This window comes from Pseudophryne corroboree, chromosome 5 (assembly GCF_028390025.1).
Source record: "Pseudophryne corroboree isolate aPseCor3 chromosome 5, aPseCor3.hap2, whole genome shotgun sequence".
In the NCBI taxonomy this organism is placed as follows: Eukaryota; Metazoa; Chordata; class Amphibia; order Anura; family Myobatrachidae; genus Pseudophryne; species Pseudophryne corroboree.
In genome coordinates this window covers 694,622,482-694,641,246 of record NC_086448.1, presented here as the reverse complement: position 1 = coordinate 694,641,246, position 18,765 = coordinate 694,622,482, and the positions used below count along the sequence as shown (strand labels likewise).

Below are 18,765 nucleotides of genomic sequence, written 5' to 3'. Positions count from 1 at the left end.
AGGTCCCTTCTAAGAGGTAGAGGCCACGGATCCTCCGTGAGCATCTCTTGAAGTTCCAGTTACCAAGTCCTTCTTGGCCAATCCGGAGCCACTAATATAGTGCTTACTCCTCTCCATCTTATCAATCTCAGTACCTTGGGTATGAGAGGCAGAGGAGGGAACCCATACACTGATTGGTACACCCACGGTGTTACCAGAGCATCTACAGCTATTGCCTGAGGGTCCCTTGACCTGGCGCAATACCTGTCGAGTTTTTCCCAACGGTTTATAATCATGTGGAAGACTTCTGGGTGAAGTCCCTACTCTCCCGGGTGGAGGTCGTGCTGAGGAAATCTGCTTCCCAGTTGTCCACTCCCGGAATGAAAACTGCTGACAGTGCTATCACATGGTTTTTCGCCCAGCGAAGAATCCTTGCAGCTTCTGCCATTGCCCTCCTGCTTCTTGTGGCACCCTGTCTGTTTACGTGGGTGACTGCCGTAATGTTGTCCGACTTGATCAACACCGGCTGACCTTGAAGCAGAGGTCTTGCTAAGCTTAGAGCATTGTAAATGGCCCTTAGCTTCAGGATATTTATGTGAAGTGATGTCTCCAGGCTTGACCATAAGCCCTGGATATTCCTTCCCTGTGTGACTGCTCCCCAGCCTCGCAGGCTGGCATCCGTGGTCACCAGGACCCAGTCCTGAATGCCGAATCTGCGGCCCTCTAGAAGATGAGCACTCTGCAACCACCACAGGAGGGATACCCTTGTCCCTGGTGACAGGGTTATCCGCTGATGCATCTGAAGATGCGACCCGGACCATTTGTCCAGTAGGTTCCACTGGAAAGTCTTGCGTGGAATCTGCCGAATGGGATTGCTTCGTAGGAAGCCACCATTTTTACCCAGAACCCTTGTGCATTGATGCACTGAGACTTGGTTCGGTTTTAGGAGGTTCCTGACTAGCTCGGATAACTCCCTGGCTTTGTCCTCCGGGAGAAACACCTTCTTTCTGGACTGTGTCCAGGATCATCCCTAGGAACAGAAAACAAGTCGTCGGAACCAGCTGCGATTTTGGAATATTGAGAATCCAATCGTGCTGCCGCAACACTACCTGAGATAGTGCTACACCGATCTCCAACTGTTCCCTGGATCTTACCCTTATCAGGGAATCGTCCAAGTAAAGGATAACTAAAATTCCCTTCCTTCGAAGGAATATCATCATTTCGGTCATTACTTCAGTAAAGACCCGGGGTGCCGTGGACCATCCCTACGGCAGCGTCTGAACTGATAGTGACAGTTCTGTACCATAACCTGAGATACCCTTGGTGAGAAGGGTAAATTTTGACATGAAGGTAAGCATCCTTGATGTCCCGAGACATCATGTAGTCCCCTTCTTCCAGGTTTGCAATCACTGCTCTGAGTGACTCAATTTTGAATTTGAACCTCTGTATGTAAGTGTTCAAAGATTTTAGATTTTAGATTTTAAAATCGGTCTCACCGAGCCGTCTGGCTTCGGTACCACAATAGTGTGGAATAATACCCCGTTCCCTGTTGCAGGAGGGGTACCTTAATTATCACCTGCTGGGAATACAGCTTGTGAATGGCTTCCAAAACTGCCTCCCTGTCAGCGGGAGACGTCGGTAAAACAGACTTTTGGAAACGGCGAGGGGAATACGTCTCGAATTCCAATTTGTACCCCTGAAAATATTACCTGAAGGATCCAGGGGTCTACTTGCGAGTGAGCCCACTGCGCACTGAAATTCATTGAGAACGGGCCCCCACCGTGCCTGAACTTGTAAAGCCCTAGCGTCATACTGAGGGCTTGGCAGAGGCAGAAAAGGGTTTCTGTTCCTGGGAACTGGCTGATCTCTGCAGCCATTTTCCTCTCCCTCTGTCACGTGCAGAAAAGAGGAACCCTTTTGTCCGCTTGCCAACCAGGACTGCGCCTGATAATACGGCGTCTTATTTTGAGAGGCGACCAGGGGTACATCCCCTTTTTTTAAGGCAATACTTCCAAATGCCGTTTGGAATCCGCATCACCTGACCACTTTACTGGTAGAATTGGACAACGCACTTATACTTGATGCCAGTCGGCAAATATTCCGCTGTGCATCATGCATATATAGAAATGCATCTTTTAATTGCTCTATAGGCAATAATATACTGTCCTTATCTAGGATATCAATATTTCCAGTCAGGGAATCCGACCACGCCAACCCAGCACTGCACATCCAGGCTGAGGCGATTGCTGGTCGCAGTATAACACCAGTATGTGTGTAAATACATTTTAGGATACCCTCCTGCTTTCTATCAGCAGGATCCTTAAGGGCGGCCATCTCAGGAGAGGATAGAGCCCTTGTTCTTACAAGCGTGTGAGCGCCTTATCCCCCCTAGGGGGTGTTTCCCAACGCACCCTAACCTCTGGCGGGAAAAGGTATACTGCCAATAACTTTTTAGAAATTATCAATTGTTATCGGGGGGAAACCCACGCATCATCACACACCTCATTTTATTTCTCAAATTCAGGAAAACTACAGGAAGTTTTTCCTCACCAAACATAATACCCCTTTTTTTTGGTGGTATTCATATTATCAGACAAGTGTAAACATTTTCCATTGCCTCAATCATGCAATGTGTGGCCCTATTGGAAATCACGGTTGTCTCTTCACCGTCGACACAGGAGTCAGTATCCGTGTCGGCGTCTGTATCTGAGGTAACGGGCGCTTTAGAGCCCCTGTATGAGACGTCTGGACATGCACAAGCTGAGTAGCCGGCTGTCTCATGTCAACCACTGTCTTTAATACAAAGCTGACACTGTCACGCAATTTCAACAGTACATCCACTCAGGTGTCGACCCCCTAGGGGGTGACAACACTATTACAGACACTCTACTCCGTCTCCACATCATTTTTCTCCTCATACATGTCGACACAAACGTACCGACACACAGCACACACACAGGGAATGCTCTGATAGAGGACAGGACCCCACTAGCCCTTTGGGGAGACAGAGGGAGAGTTTGCCAGCACACACCAGAGCGCTATATATATACAGGGATAACCTTATATAAGTGTTTTTCCCTTTATAGCTGCTGTATTGTTTATACTGCGCCTAATTTGTGCCCCCCTCTCTTTTTTAACCCCTTTCTGTAGTGTAGTGACTGCAGGGGAGAGCCAGGGAGCTTCCCTCCAACTGAGCTGTGAGGGAAAATGGCGCCAGTGTGCTGAGGAGATAGGCTCCGCCCCTTTCTCTGCGTCCTTATCATCCGTTTTTCTGTATGTTTTGGCAGGGGTTAAATGCATCCATATAGCCCAGGAGTTATATGTGATGCATTTATTTTAGCCATATAAGGTTTTTATCGATTTATTGCGTCTCAGGGCGCTGCCCCCCCAGCGCCCTGCACCCTCAGTGACCGGAGTGTGAAGTGTGCTGAGAGCAATGGCGCACAGCTGCGGTGCTGTGCGCTACCTTATCTGAAGACAGGATCGTCTTCTGCCGCCGATTTTCCGGACCTCTTCGCTCTTCTGGCTCTGTAAGGGGGCCGGCGGCGCGGCTCCGGGACCCATCCAGGCTGAACCTGTGATCGTCCCTCTGGAGCTAATGTCCAGTAGCCAAGAAGCCCAATCCACACTGCACGCAGGTGAGTTCGCTTCTTCTCCCCTTAGTCCCTCGATGCAGTGAGCCTGTTGCCAGCAGGTCTCACTGAAAATAATAAACCTACACTAAAACTTTCACAAAGAGCTCAGGAGAGCCCCTAGTGTGCACCCTTCTCGTTCGGGCACAGAGATCTAACTGAGGCTTGGAGGAGGGTCATAGGGGGAGGAGCCAGTGCACACCAGGTGATCCTAAAGCTTTCTTTAGATGTGCCCAGACTCCTGCGGAGCCGCTATTCCCCATGGTCCTTACTGAGTTCCCAGCATCCACTAGGACGTCAGAGAAAATTGTAATACAATTTGCAATCGAAAACCTTAATGGCCGGACTCTATATGCAAATGTGTCGCAAACCGAATTCTAATGCAAATATACGCACATCCTAAAACCTATGCATCACACTGCCCCACTTTTTCAGGACACATCATCTTTGTCATCCTCACTTACACCTACCCATGCTTAGGGTCAGACTGACCCTCAGGCACTGGCATTTCTATAATGGGTGCAGTGTGTTCGGTGCACACGGGCCCCTGGGTCCAGGGGGGGCCCACATTGCACACAATGCACCCATTTTAATACTTACCTTTCCAGAGTCTAGTGTTGGGAGCTGTGGTCGCAGTGGAAATCACTACCAAAATGGCTGCTGCGCATGCTCTGTAGCCAAATTGGTCTCCGGATCATGGCGGGTGCCATGTTTCCAGAGACCTGCGAATGCGCAGAAGACTCCGGCACAATGCCAGAGTCTCAGCGCCGTACAGAGGAGGGAGCCCACCCGGAGGTGCACACGGGCCCCCTCCTCTGTTGAAACACCCCTGCCCTCAGTTATAGAGGGCACTGGTGTATTTTATAATGGACGCAGTGTGTGCGGTGCACACGGGGGGCCCCTGAGTCCAGGGGTGCCCACACCGCACATGCTGCATCCATTTCTTGAATACTTACCCCTCCGGAGTCCTGCATGGCAGTAGCAATGTTGCAATAATTGTGAAAGTGGCCGCTGCACCATATTTACAGCGTTTTGCGCATGCGCAGTAGAGAAATCGCTAGGAAAATGGCCACCGCACCAATTTCCCAGAAATACTGTATGCACATATGCATTAGAGTCTGAGCACTCTAGTGCTCCGACTCTACAGCGCTGCCGGCGGAGATAAGAGGGCCCGGAAGGAGGAGGCTGCACATGGGCATACTCCTCTCTTAACGCGTCCCTGGTACAAGGGGACTGCCTGGGGCTCCACCACCTCCTAGGGATCAGGCTACAGACTGTGCACCTGAATTATACTTTATGCTTACTGTAGACTATGGTGTATTTTCTACAGTGCATTGCTGGTGCATTATCAAGCATGCACTAGCAGTATTTACTACATATATTTATCAAGGGGCCAAGGCCATGCACTAATGGTTAACCAAGCCTCTAAGCATGGGCCCCTACCATTGCATTTCCCTGGTGGGCACTTTATGCCCCAGTCCGACACTGCCCATACAAGGTGCAGGAGATCCATCTGAACTTTGCATCCTGAGTGTGAACGCATGACTCAGAACAGTGAGTAGCTCAGAATCAGGTCATAATAGAAAACAACCTTTCATCTGTATGTAAAGCTATGCAAGTAAGGACATAGGGACCTGTCATTAAATAATACTTGAAAGAGATCTGCAAATATTAAGGATTTCCCAGATGTACCATGGAGGTATCTCAGAAAATATCTCTGATATCTGCTGCTGTCTTTCCATTACCGACCGCAGAAAAGCTTAGCCCCAATAGCTAATGCTACGCCTATAGTAGCCTATGGGATACTGTAACTGAGATTTTTTTCTCTATGTCCCCTCACTGATGCATGTACCGGCTCACGGAGCACAGACTACAGTGCGCACAGAGAACCCGAACCAGTGATCGTGTTACGCTCTGCTCCCATCTCGTTGCCAGCTCTTATCGGAGCCCGTCTCCTGGAAAAAGCTTCTTACTATGGGCCTAATTCAGACCTGATCACTGTTGTGCGATGCGCATGCATATGCACCTCAATGTGAAGGCGCAAGCCCAAACAGCAACAGAATGGTGTAAAAAATTTGATCGCTAGGCGTACGCAAGGTGATTGAGAGGAAGCAGATGTTTGTGGGTGGTAACTGCCCGTTTTCTGGGAGTGTCAGGAAAAACGCAGGAGTACCCAGGCGTTTTCTGGGAAGGTGTGTGACGTCAGCTCCGGCCCCGAACAGCCTGATTCTATGGCACTGTAGGAGTAAGTCCTGGGCTACGCACAGACTGCACAGACTGGAAAAACCATTAGATGGTGAGTGAGTTGTCAACGGATTTGCAGCTGTCCGCTGTCTGGCGAAGTTTTCGCACGGTGTACGCATGCATTTGCACACTTGCACGGGGCGGGTTTTCACTCTCTATGGGCGGCAATTATCTGATCGCAGACCTCTGCAAATTTGCAGAGGAGCGATTAGGTCTGAATTAGGCCCTACATTAATGTGAAAATATACGTTACGGTAAGAAGTTCTCACCATAACGTATATATTTCTCCGGCAGGGTCCACAGGATAACAATGGGATTTCCCAAAGCAATTTAGTGGTGGGGACGCTCCTGATTGGACAGGAGAATCCTTTGCCCGAATTCAGCGTCATGAGAGGCAAAGGTATCCAAGGCATAATGTCTAATGAATGTGTTAATGGAAGACCATGTGGCTGCCTTACATATCTGTTCTGCTGAAGCACCACATTGTGCTGCCCATGATGGACCTACCTTATGAGTAGACTGAGCAGACACATTAGCCGGAACAGGGAAATCAGCCTGAGAATATGCTTCTGAAATTGTCATCCGAAGCCATCTTGCCAGCGTCTGCTTATCAGCAGGCCATCCTCTCTTGTGAAATCCATAGAAACCTAAGAGAGAATCTGTCTTTCTGATGGCACTGGTACGATCCACGTAAATCCTTAATGCACGGACCACGTCCAGCGATGCATCTCCCGCAGAAAGGCCCGGTACCTGGAAAGCCGGACTACAATTTCTTCATTAAGTTGGAATTTAGACACCACCTTCGGAAGATACCCAGATCTAGTTCTGTGAACCGCTTTATCTGGATAAAAAATCAGAAATGGGGATTGACATGATAATGCCCCTAAATCTGATACTCTTCTAGCTGACGCCACAGCCAATAGAAAGAGAACTTTAGCTGTCAACCATTTAAGATCCACTTTATTAAGTGGTTCAAATGGGCAACTTGAAGGGCTTTCAGGACTAGACTTAAGTCCCAAGGCACTGTAGGAGGAACAAAAGGAGGTTGAATGCGCAAAATTCCCTGAAAAAGTACGCACATCCTGTAAATTGGCAATTTTCTTTTGGAACCATACAGTCAATGCCGACACTTGCACTCTCAAGGAAGCCACCTTGAAACCTTTATCCATTCCTGCCTGAAGGAATGCTAAGACCCTCGAAACTCTGAAAAACTTAGGGTCCATTTTCCGTTCACTGCACCAATGAATATAGATTTGCCATATTCGGTGATAAATGCGAGCTGAGGAAGGTTTCCTTGCTCTGAGCATTGTTTGAATTACCTGTTGTGAGAATCCTCTTGACTTCAGGATAGAGGTTTCAAGAGCCACGCCGTCAAGACAGTCGATCCAGATGTCTGTGATAACAAGGACCCTGCATCAGTAGATTTGGACGTTGAGGGAGCAGAAGTGGAACATCCATCGACATCCTCTGCAGATCTGTGTACCAATGCCTTCTGGGCCAAGCCGGAGCTATTAGTATCACGGCACATTTTCCTTGCTTTATCTTTCTCACCACCCTGGGTAATAGGGTGATTGGAGGAAACACATAAGCCAGATGAAAGTCCCATCTCACCGACAGGGCATCCACAAAGATCGGTCTGGGATCCTTTGTTCTTGACCCATATGCGAGCACTTTGTTGTTCAGACGGGACGCCATGAGATCTATCTCTGGCAACCCCCACTTGTCTACTAGAGTCTGGAAGACCTCCGGGTGTAGAGCCAATTCGCTTGCCTGAATGACGTGTCGACTGAGAGAAAGTCCGCTTACCAGACTAGGACTCCTGGAATGAACACTGCGGACAAGGCTGGATGATGAAGTTCTGCCCACTTTAGTATGTGACTTACCTCCTTCATCGCTTTTCGGCTGCGAGTTCCTCCCTGATGGTTGAGGTACGCTACTGCCGTCGCATTGTCCGAGCGGATCTGGACTGGTTTTCCGCAAAGAATGTCCTTTGCCTGAATCAGTGCCATGTATATGGCCCGAAGTTCCAATATATTTATTGGCAGGCAACTTTCTTCCTTGGTTCATTGCCCCTGAAAACACAACCTTCCTGTCACTGCTCCCCAGCACTGGAGACTGGCATCTGTCGTCAGAATTTCCCAATCCTATAGTCAAAAGGGTCTCCCCTTGTCCAGATGGGATATTTATAGCCACCAGGCTAATGACCTTCTTAATTCTATCGTAAGAACCATAATCTGTGTTTTTATCGTCTGATGCAATCCATTCCATTTGGCAAGAATCAGACCCTGCAGAGGTAACGTCTCCATGTGAAACCGAGGTACCCAAATGTATTTGTTCAGCACTTTGAGATTGAGAATGGGACGAAATGACCCATTTGGCTTCTAAACTAAAAAAAGGTTGGAGTAAAAACCCTGTCCTCATTGTGCAGGAGGAACTGGAATGACTACTCCTGACTGAAGCAATTTCTGAACTGCCTCTAACCAAGCCCTGGCCTTCGTCTCTACCCGAGACGGGCTGGTACAAAAAACCCTTAGAGGAGGGTGCTTCTTGAAGGCAAAAGCATAAACTAGAGATACCACTTCCTGCACCCAGGCATCTGTTGCAGACTGCTGCCAGATCTGTGCAAACTGAAGAAGTCGGCCCCCCACCCTGGGGTGCCCCAGGTGGAGGCCCGCACCATCAGGCTGATGGCTTATTATCTGTTTTCCCAACCGGTCCTCTGGTAGCCCAATGCTTTTTAGTCTTACAGACTTGCTGTATTGGGGCTGCTTGCCATCACTTTTTTCTTTAGCTTTTCCTTGAGACCGAAAGGCCCAAAAAGCCAGAATTTTAGGTTTGAAATTGTATGTGGAAGGAAACTTGACCTTCTTGGAGTCTGCTTCTGACTCCAGAATATCTGTCAATTCTTTACCAAAAAGAATATCTCCAGAAAAGGGCAAAGATTCCAAAACCTTCTTAGATTCTGAATCAGCTTTCCACGTACATAGCAAAACTGCTCTGCGAGCAGCTATTGTTGAAGCTGATGCCCTTGAGGCAATAGTACCCATATCCAATGCTGCTTCTTCCAAGAAGATTGCAGACTGTTTTATATGTGCTATATGGGATTTTTGCTCTCTACAAGCTATTGAAAAATCCCCCTCCAAAGCATCAGCCCAGGCAGCCACTGCCTTTGCCATCCAAGCTGAAGCCATGGCTGGCCTTATGACTGCCCCAGACAGGGCAAAAAATGTTTTGTTTTTTTTAGAAAACCATCCACTCTCCTATCTGTGACATTATTTAATGATGTTGAAGGCAAAGTTAATGTAGCTTTTTGCACTAATCGAATTACATGCGTATCTACTTTAGGAGCAACCTACCTTTTTAAACAATCCCCAGATGGAAGAGGATAATTGGAATTCCATTTCTTAGAAATTCTAAACTTCTTATTGGGCGTAGCCCAAGCCTCTTCCATGATTTCCTTCAGCTTATCTGACCCTGGAAACTCAGTCTTAACTGTTTTGGGGCGTTTAAACACAGGTGCCTTGGTTTTTAACACAGGCTCTGCTGAATCCTCTAAGGATAGAATGGCTTTCATTGCTTTAATTAACTCAGCTATATCCACTGAGCTGAGACCTTCCTCCTCCTCTTCGTATGCCAAAGTAGAATTAATTGAGCTTTCATCTTCCGATGAATCCTCATCTGAATCATGTGTAGCCTGTGAGGGTGAAGATTTACTTACCACTGGCTTCTCAGCTTGTTTCTTTTGAGAGGCTGCTGCTGGAAGTGATACACCATTGGTGGGGAACTGCATGTCAGGGTTAATAGTGTAACCTATCCCTGGTACAGGAGTTGGAGGAATTATCCGTTCAGCTATACTGGATAAACTCTGTGCAAACATAGCCCAAGGTGGACCTACCTGCACCTGAATCTGCCTTGTATTTTTCAATAACCACTGGTGAAAGCTAAAACAATTTGCAAACAAACCATCCTGAACCAAATCCTGAGAGGATAACACAGCTTTGCAAGACAAATATGATATGAGTGTTGGTGTTGCTGTGAGTGTACCTTCCTCACCTTTGCTGCTCTTAGACATGATAAATAATCAACACTTCCACAGTGTACTACACAATTTGTGACTGTAATCACTTTAAGCTTCTTAAGGTGACATACAATCCGACCCTATCCATGCACCAGCATTGAGGATTGGAATAAAACAAAACTGACAGAAATATAGTAAAGTCAGCAATCACACTAGCTGTCAGTCACATGTTATACATTAGTATAATAAGCAATATGAGCACATCATCAACTACATTTTAAGTATGTAGGAGAACATATTACTGCATCATGTTTAAACAGATCTAACGTATTCAGACGCATTGCGGAAGAAACAACAGTAAATGTATACAAACTCATATGCAATAGGCACTTATCTAACTATTCGTACTCAGAGGGTAGATAGAGACTTAGGGGGACATTTACTAAGCAGTGATAAGAGTGGAGAAGTGAGCCAGGGGAGAAGTTGCCCATGGCAACCAATCAGCACTGAAGTAACAGCTATAATTTGCATACTATAAAATTATACAGAGCTGCTGATTGGTTGATGGGGTAACTTCTCCACTGGCTCACTTCTCCGCTCTTATCACTGCTTAGTAAATGTCCCCCACAGTGCTGTATTACCCATACTCAGTAGAGTGGGATACAGGAAGACTCACCTTGCTTCCAGGACCGATCAATACATTAGCGAACGCTGAGTGGATCCAGACGCTATTAGTGTACACTGCCGCTCCATGAACCTATAGTGAACACAGATGCTCAGTGAACACAGATGCAGCAGTCACACAGCCGCCTATGCTGCGACTGGGTCCCATTCGTGTATAGCGTCTGAGACGGAAGCGGGAAACAGTTCATGGCGGGAGACTCGACGGAAACTGGTCATGAACCGGGGGGAGGGGCGACAAGGAGAACGTCTGACTCCCCACTGCTGACATCAACCCTAGGGATCGCGGCCTTATACTATTCCTGGAGCCTCTGATCCCTAAGGCCTAGCGCTGGTGCACCCGAGGTGGCAGCCGCGTCAGCGACTGTTTGGTAGTCTCCTCCCAAAACAGTGCGGCTGTGTCCGTATTCCCCTACTAAGCGGAACCGATGCCTTACCTTCTCCCCGTGCTCCGGCCACAGCCTGGTATCGTCTGCTGGACCTGCTGGTATATCCGACACAGACACCCGCTGAAACAGCACTGTACTCGTGGGTAAGCGTTGTCACGACCAGGCGGAGAGTTGTTGGAGCAACTCTTTCTAAGGTATGTATAAGATGCTGTTTAGAAAGATTGCTCAGAAAAAATCGTAAGACTATAAAAATAAAATAAGAAAGCTTAGCGCTGCAAAAAACCAGGAGCCCTCTGACCATGGTCCGGCTCCTGCCACACCAAACAAAAAATTGATTTGCCTGAGCCAGGAGGCGGGGATATATGGACGGGCCCGTTGTATGCTGGGAGGCCGGAAAGCTTTGACCGATTGGTGCAAATTCGCTGTCGCTTCATCATATCCCATTTTTATCCTGTGGATAACCTGTGGACCCTGACAGAGAGATCAACATTTTCACATTTTGAATTTTGGTGTCAAATATTAATCACATTTAAAATAAGGATTGTGATAAGGGATGTAGTTATATTGCTGACCCAAGAATCCTGACTATTGACAATGCCGCCATCCGGAATCCCGGCTAACAGGGACTATTTCCACTCGTGGGTGTCCACAACACCCACAGAGTGGGAATAGAACCTGTGGCGAGCCCAGTGAGCCCGCAAGGGGCTTTGTTGAGCTCGCCCCCCTGCCGGAATTCTAGTGACTGGGATCCCAACCCTTTTGATAAATATGCGCCACAGTTATGTTGTACTGCAATATTACCAAGCAAGAGTCATAATTTAACATATGCAGATAGTTTGAAGATTAGCAAAAGTTAGAAATTCTCTAGTGCTTTGTTTGTTAAATAAATGTAATAACCTCTAAACAGAACGTACCTCTGACAAACACTGCATATGATTGGAATCGGTAATTCTGGTGATTGCCACACAGTCCTTGGAAAATGTGTAGTGACTTTGAGTCCATCAAATCAACCACCTGTTTATCTAACACCACAGATTCACAGGTCACTTGTTTTTATCATGGTTACCTTACAGTGAAACACTTAGAACTTATAAGATAATTGACATACCTCCAAGAACTCTGTATTTCATGTCTTCCTTTAGGGGTGTAGCGCAGAAGTCACACACAAAGTGTTGTCTCACAGTTGCTGACTCTGTAGCCCCAGGTATGTGGACTCGGATATATCGGAAATCTGATATAATTAGTATGTCACAATCAATTTAATTCATTGGGAAATTAACTAAAAGCCTAAGAGCACACAGATCCCATTAAACAAAAGTATAATTGGTAACTGTGGCGTTTAGAAAGCATTGGTACAATTTAAGAACCATCTCTGCTAACATTAGTTTCTTATCATGGACACACAAATATGCATAAGAAATATAGGGGCAGATGTATTAAGCCTGGAGAAGTGATAAAGCAGGGAATACATATGATATACAGTCTGTCAGTATCCCGACAACAGCATCCCGGCAGCGAGCACAGAGAGTCCCCTCGGAGGCTCGCTGTGTATCAGGCCCGGTGGCGAGCTTTGCTCGCCACAGGTTATATTCACATCCGGGTGGTGGCATGGACTCACCACCCGAGCGGAAATACGGGGCGATGGTCGGGAATCCGACCACCGGCATTTAGCTGCCTGTCGGGATCAAGGCATTGGGATCCTGAACACTGCAATCCTGGCAGGCGGTATATTAACCACATACCATACAATCTGAGATCTCTCACAGTATATTGGCCATGATATCTGTGCTCTGCCCCTGTGGAGGAGACATTTCCCCGTTCTGTTACATGTGAAGGAACAGGGGAATGTCCGTCCATCGGCAGCGGCAGGGCATACACTTCCCGATTTGTCCGACTTTTAACTTCCAATTCGACATGCCTAACCAATAAATATTCTCTGATTGATTACGCGCATAGACTGTGCAATAACTGTGCAATCGTTTAAGTTAATGACTTTACAATAAATACAGTAGATTTAAAATATAAATATATATAAATATATATATATATATATATATATATATATATATATATTTTATATGACCAAGTTTTGTACCTTCAGAAAAGGGACACTTTGTGTCTGAGCACACAAATCTTGCTCCTTGAGTGTATTTGGTCACTGTAGACATTGCAGTGACTGTTCCTTCTAACATGTAAAGTCTCTGAGACCTGTAGTCCAAGGGGAATTCACTGAGGCTTAAGCGATAACCAGGTAGGTTAGGCAAGTGGGTTAGTTTCAGGACCACGTTTATCTAAAAGGCAAGATCATCTATTATTATCAGGAAATAGATAACCTAATAAAGGCACATCTACAGGCAGTGTTGGACTGAGGCATGGAGGGCCCATTGGAGAATGCAGTGGTAGGGGTCCATGCCTAAGGTATGTGTACAACCACTACAGAAGCTTGGCCAACCATTAGAGAGGACAACATGGATACTACAGAGTATGGTCTTGGTCTCATTATATAGTATATATAGTAATTAATTACTGATACCATGCAGTCTAATCTACCTTCTTATGCACTCTAGTGAATACACCATAGTCCCAGTTTTGCAGTATAATGTAACATATGTATAATAATAAAGCACATGATGTCTACATGTACCACATTAAGGCACACTACATATGATAGGAGCTGGGCGGATTTAGGGGTGAGGGTGCCCCTAGGCACAACAGTAATGGCTGCCCCCACCTGCCTAATTTCATTATTTTTGTTGATTGGTTATAATCAAATGAGGGCTAATAACCAATTTCAATTAATAATAAAAAAATTAATAAAAAAAAAGCCACTACGATATTTTTTTAAAACTTTTATACATATTTTCTAAGTGGGACAGTATGTGCATGTCCTACCTATTTACATTCCATTCAAGATGGCATATGGGGGGTCATTCCGACCCGTTCGCTCACTGCGTTTTAACGCAGCAGAGCGAACCGGTCCCTGCAGCGCATACGCCAGCACCGTAGTGCGCCTGCGCATGCGGGATGGCTAAAGGCCGTAGCAGGACAGCGATTGCCTCTGCCTGATTGACAGGCAGATGCGATCGATGGGCGGGATGAGGCGAAACGGTGGCATTTGGCCGCCGTTTCATAGGCGCGGTCCGGCTAATGCAGGCATGGCCGGAACGAATGGGGGGCAGGCCGCAGCGGCTGCGTGACGTCATACGCTGTGCGATGCCTTTGCACTTCTGCGAAGGGGGCCGGACTGACATGCGGGGAGGACTAGCCCCGTGCGGGGGTCCCCCCGCATGTCAGGAAAGATGATCGTAGCTGTGCTAAATTTAGCACAGCTATGATCAACTCGGAATGACCCCCATGGTACAGTACAGTGGAAATATTTTACAGTTACTGGAACTTTTTTGGCTGAGAGTACCACAAGCATCCAAGTGCCGCCCCTAAGCAAGTGCCTCACATGCCTAATGGGAAATTCGCCACGGGACAGGAGACCACCGTACACACTACCGAATGTCTAAAACTCCATGGGAACCACATTACGCCTAGCAGAGGACAAATACAAGCCATTTTACAACTGAATTCTTAGTTTTCAATATATTATACAGGTTGAGTCTCCCTTATCCAAAATGCTAGGGACCAGAGGTATTTTGGATATGGGATTTTTCCGTATTTTGGAATAATTGCATACCATAATGAGATATCATGGTGATGGGACCCAAATCTAAGCACAGAATGTATTTATGTTTCATATACACCTTATACACACAGCCTGAAGGTCATTTTAACCAATATTTTTTATAACTTTGTGCATTAAACAAAGTGTGTCTACATTCACACAAATCATTTATGTTTCATATACACCTTATAAACACAGCCTGAAGGTCATTTAATACAATATTTTTAATAACTTTGTGTATTAAACAAAGTTTGTGTACATTGAGCCATCAAAAAACAAAGGTTTCACTATCTCACTCTCACTCAAAAAAGTCCGTATTTCGGAATATTCCGTATTTCGGAATATTTGGATATGGGATACTCAACCTGTATTTTAAAAGTTAGTTTCACACAAGATAACACAGCTGCTAATTGGCAGGAGGGTGACTCTCGGTGTAGTTTCTATATAAACAAGCCAATTGCCCATGTTCTCCAATTTCCTGCTCTACTAGCAGGGGCCTATTAATAGAGGAGGAGGTGGCTAGTGTGTAGTCTCCACGTGTTCGGTCGCCGTCCGAGGCCCCCTCCTCCCCTGAGCACTAGGGTTACTAGTAGATACTAGCACCGTGCTTGAGTCTAGAGCGCATGTGCTGGTCTCTGGTAAAAAGGCCGCCACGCCATTTGCCTAGTGATTTGTGCAGCGCTGCAGTCACCAATGCGGGACTCCTGAGGGTGAAGTATTGAAGAAATGGGTGCATGGTGTGGGTATGCGCCCACCTGGATCCATCGCACACACTGCACCCATTATAGATACGCCACTGTCTACACGGTAACTGACCCACTAAGAGAGTAACAAAGCATAATTTAAGTTAAAGTGTGGAACCTAACATAAGAAGAGGGGGCGGGTCTTTGGGCAGTGGGGCCCATAGGGGATTTCCCCTAAACCCCTGTGTGCTAATTTGACCCGGAGTAGGCAACCCCAAATTATTATCTTGCCTAGGACCCCAAGTGGTCATAATTTAACCCTGGGTGCCATTGAGGTTTGCAGACACTGAATTAAAGGATGTCACTAAAAGAGACATCTTTATTATATGTAATCCTGGCTGCGCATGCAGATCTCATTAGTCACCTTCTTGCCAGTCCGGTGATTCAGACACGTCAGTGCCTGAAGCAGCAAGCCATCCCCTCCCCTCCCCTCCCCTCCCCTTTCCAGAGAAGCTTTGCCCCTGGAATACAGAAGAAGCTAAAGAGCTATGGATTGTGCAAACAGAAAACGCTTACAAATTACTGATAAGCATTTTTCCCCCAAATTTGATATACAAGAACTGATATACAGTAGCTGAATAGCATTAATCAGCATACTTAACCCAACCTATAATAATTAAAATGATGTTCTGTGTATTGTACGGCTGACTGGTTGATAAAACCTAAGCCCACTTGCGTAACTACAATATAGTTTGATTTCAATGGAAACCTGTCACATCACTGAAATACAGCCTTTCTCATACCCAGGAATAAGTCATTGGGCGGGATGTACTAATGTACATCGCCGCCCTGCGCCACGATGCTGATCGCATATGTACTAACATATGCGATCAGCATTGCGGAGGACAGCTCTTCCGATAAGAGCTGTCCTCCGCGATGCGCAGAGGCAGCCTGTCTTCCGGGATTCGGCCCCAGGAGTCAGTCTGCGCATGCGCGGGGTGACGGGGGCGGCCGCAGGGCATGCTGAGAGGGATCCGATCGGATCCCTCACACAGCGCAGCGGAGAGAAGCCCATAGGCTTCTATGGACTATCGCCAGCTAAAGCTGACGTACCCCGCCACGGCGCTGTCCTGCCGGCCGGGGGTTAGTACATCAGGAAAATGCGGTAAACAGGGAGTTTACCGCATTTTCCGCTTAGTACATCCCGCCCATTGCATTTAGTCATGTAGTGTAGTGATATTCTGCATTCAGTACGCACTCATATGTCAACATTCAATTTCAACATGGACAGAATCTCAACATTCAAAGGGGGGAATTCAAATGTTTGAAAAGTTGGTTGGGTGTCTGTTTTTTCCTGTCCATTAGATAGGAAAAAAACAGACACCCAACTGACTTTTCAAACAATTGAATTCCACCCAAAATGTCAGCATGGACAGCTGGTCGATAGTCATAATAATGCCAAACAGAATGTCGATACAATTTGATATTCTGGCTTTGGTGACACTTCAACTTTCTGAATGTCAACATTTTGTACCACACACCCAGTGGCAGGCTGGACCAGGGTCAGAGTACCATTTGCCCCCGGGCCAGTACAGTTTTTGTGCATCTGGGCTGCCCGCAGCCACGCTCTACATGTACACGGCTGGCCATGGGAAGCAGGAAGGAGGCAGGCAGAGAGGATGCTATAACACAATCAGAGCAGCCGGGCAGCTCCCGATACACAGCTGCAACATATCCTCCAACATGGACCATTCCATTAGGTACATGGGGCAGATGTATTAAACCTGGAGAAGTGATAAGTGGAAGGTGATAACACACCAGCCAATCAGCTCCTAACTGTCATTTTTCAAACCCGTAGTGATAGGCTGGTGCGCTATCACCTTCCACTTATCACTTCTCCAGGCTTAATACATCTGCCCCAAAATGCTCTGTTCCTGGACTTACATGCCAGTGGCAGTTGCAGAGTTGGGCTGCGGCACAGTTCAAAGATCAAATAGGTGAGCCACACCAACTGACACCCCAAACGCTGTTAAACATTGCCAGCTGGGACTGCAGCCCCACCTCTGCCACTGTCATTGGCAAGGAAGTCCAAGAACAGAGCATTTTTGTGTACCTAATTGAATGGGTCATGTTGGAGGGTATGCAGCAAGCCTGATAAATCCAGTGTCCTCCTAGCCATAGCAGCCATCATTTCTATCATCACCGGCACTTCCTGCAGCACCAGCGGCTTAGTGTGAGTAACGGTGCTCTGTTCTAAGGCACACGGAGACTGTTATCTTCTGTGCACGCCGTGAACCTCAATCCAGGCGGCACTTCTGCCGGGGCAGGACTGTTTTTACCGCATTTTCACTTTAGTACATCCCGCCAATATTCCTTAGTAAAGCAGCCTAACTCTTACTGTAAATTGATATCAAATACACAGGGAAAATCATACCTGAGCCTCAGTCTGGTACTGTCCAATAAGAGAAAGGGTTCTAATTGCAGCATCACAAACCTAAAATACAAGATTACTTTATGATGTGTGTATTATGAGATGAGAGTATATTGTCAAGGACAGCAGTATTGTGTAGATCTGTAAACCATACCGACTGGAAGATCTGAGTAGCTCTCACTGGTTCATGAAGTACATAATTTCCAAGTGTGGCGTTTAGCTCTGTGATATCCGTGGGGTTGATAGAGATTACAAACCGATAGACAGCATAACTATGAGTGGATTCTATTATAAAAAAATAAATAAAAAATATTTATTAAAAAAAGTAAACAAGAAAAACTCCACATTCATGTAATGCCTGGCAGGGCCAGCAGCAAAAATCCTGGGGTCCAGTACACTGATATCTCAATGTGGGCAAGACAGCAGGACCACCTGGACCGGACCAAGTGACTGGATAATTGGGGTTGGGGGAGGTTGGTACAGGGGTTACTTGTTTTTTTACTTAATTTGCCGGCTGGCAGAGCATAGTTGAAAAAGTATTAATATGTGTTGCGGCTCCATTTTTTTTTTTGCCTCTGATCTGTGGGACCCCTCTGAACTCCGGGGCTCAGTACGAGTGTTTCCTTTGTTCCTCCCTGTTGCCGGGCCTGATGCCTGGTATTTTCACTTGTATGGAACCCCCCATACCACACACTTTGTCCAATGGCTGAAATCATTTTCACACTACCAGGAGTACATATAATATGATTTTACTAGAGTTGCAGCTGGAACATGCAGTATAATTAATGGAATGGGGAGCGGAGCTGCTGCACATATCCAGTGGCAACAGCTTTTTCTTCCAAATCCGCTTTGCGTGTGTGTCTCTAAAGGGCCGTACACACTGGTCGATATATCGGCCGTTCTCCTGAACGGCCGATATATCGCGGGACCGTCGGCCAGTGTGTACGGCCGATACGTCTGTGAACTCCGTCGTTCACAGACGTATCGCGTCGGCTGCGCAGCACAGCCGACGGCCAATATATCTACCGATATATTGGC

General features: G+C 46.7%; 1 protein-coding gene across 5 annotated transcripts in view; it reads right to left on the bottom strand.

The window, feature by feature from the left end:
- MCMDC2 (minichromosome maintenance domain containing 2) overlaps positions 1–18,765 on the bottom strand; it is a 76,733-nt gene that overhangs the window by 32,959 nt on the left and 25,009 nt on the right. For 4 of the 5 annotated variants that reach the window (XM_063925012.1, XM_063925010.1, XM_063925014.1 and 1 more), the window contains exons 2-6: positions 17,882–18,012; positions 17,731–17,790; positions 13,039–13,234; positions 12,052–12,174; positions 11,858–11,965 (exon numbers count right to left, since the gene is read on the bottom strand). In XM_063925012.1, coding sequence (XP_063781082.1) covers positions 11,858–11,965; positions 12,052–12,174; positions 13,039–13,234; positions 17,731–17,790; positions 17,882–18,012 — 618 coding nt within the window. The remainder of the gene's footprint in view (positions 1–11,857; positions 11,966–12,051; positions 12,175–13,038; positions 13,235–17,730; positions 17,791–17,881; positions 18,013–18,765) is intronic. The other variant, XM_063925013.1, reaches the window with a different exon arrangement.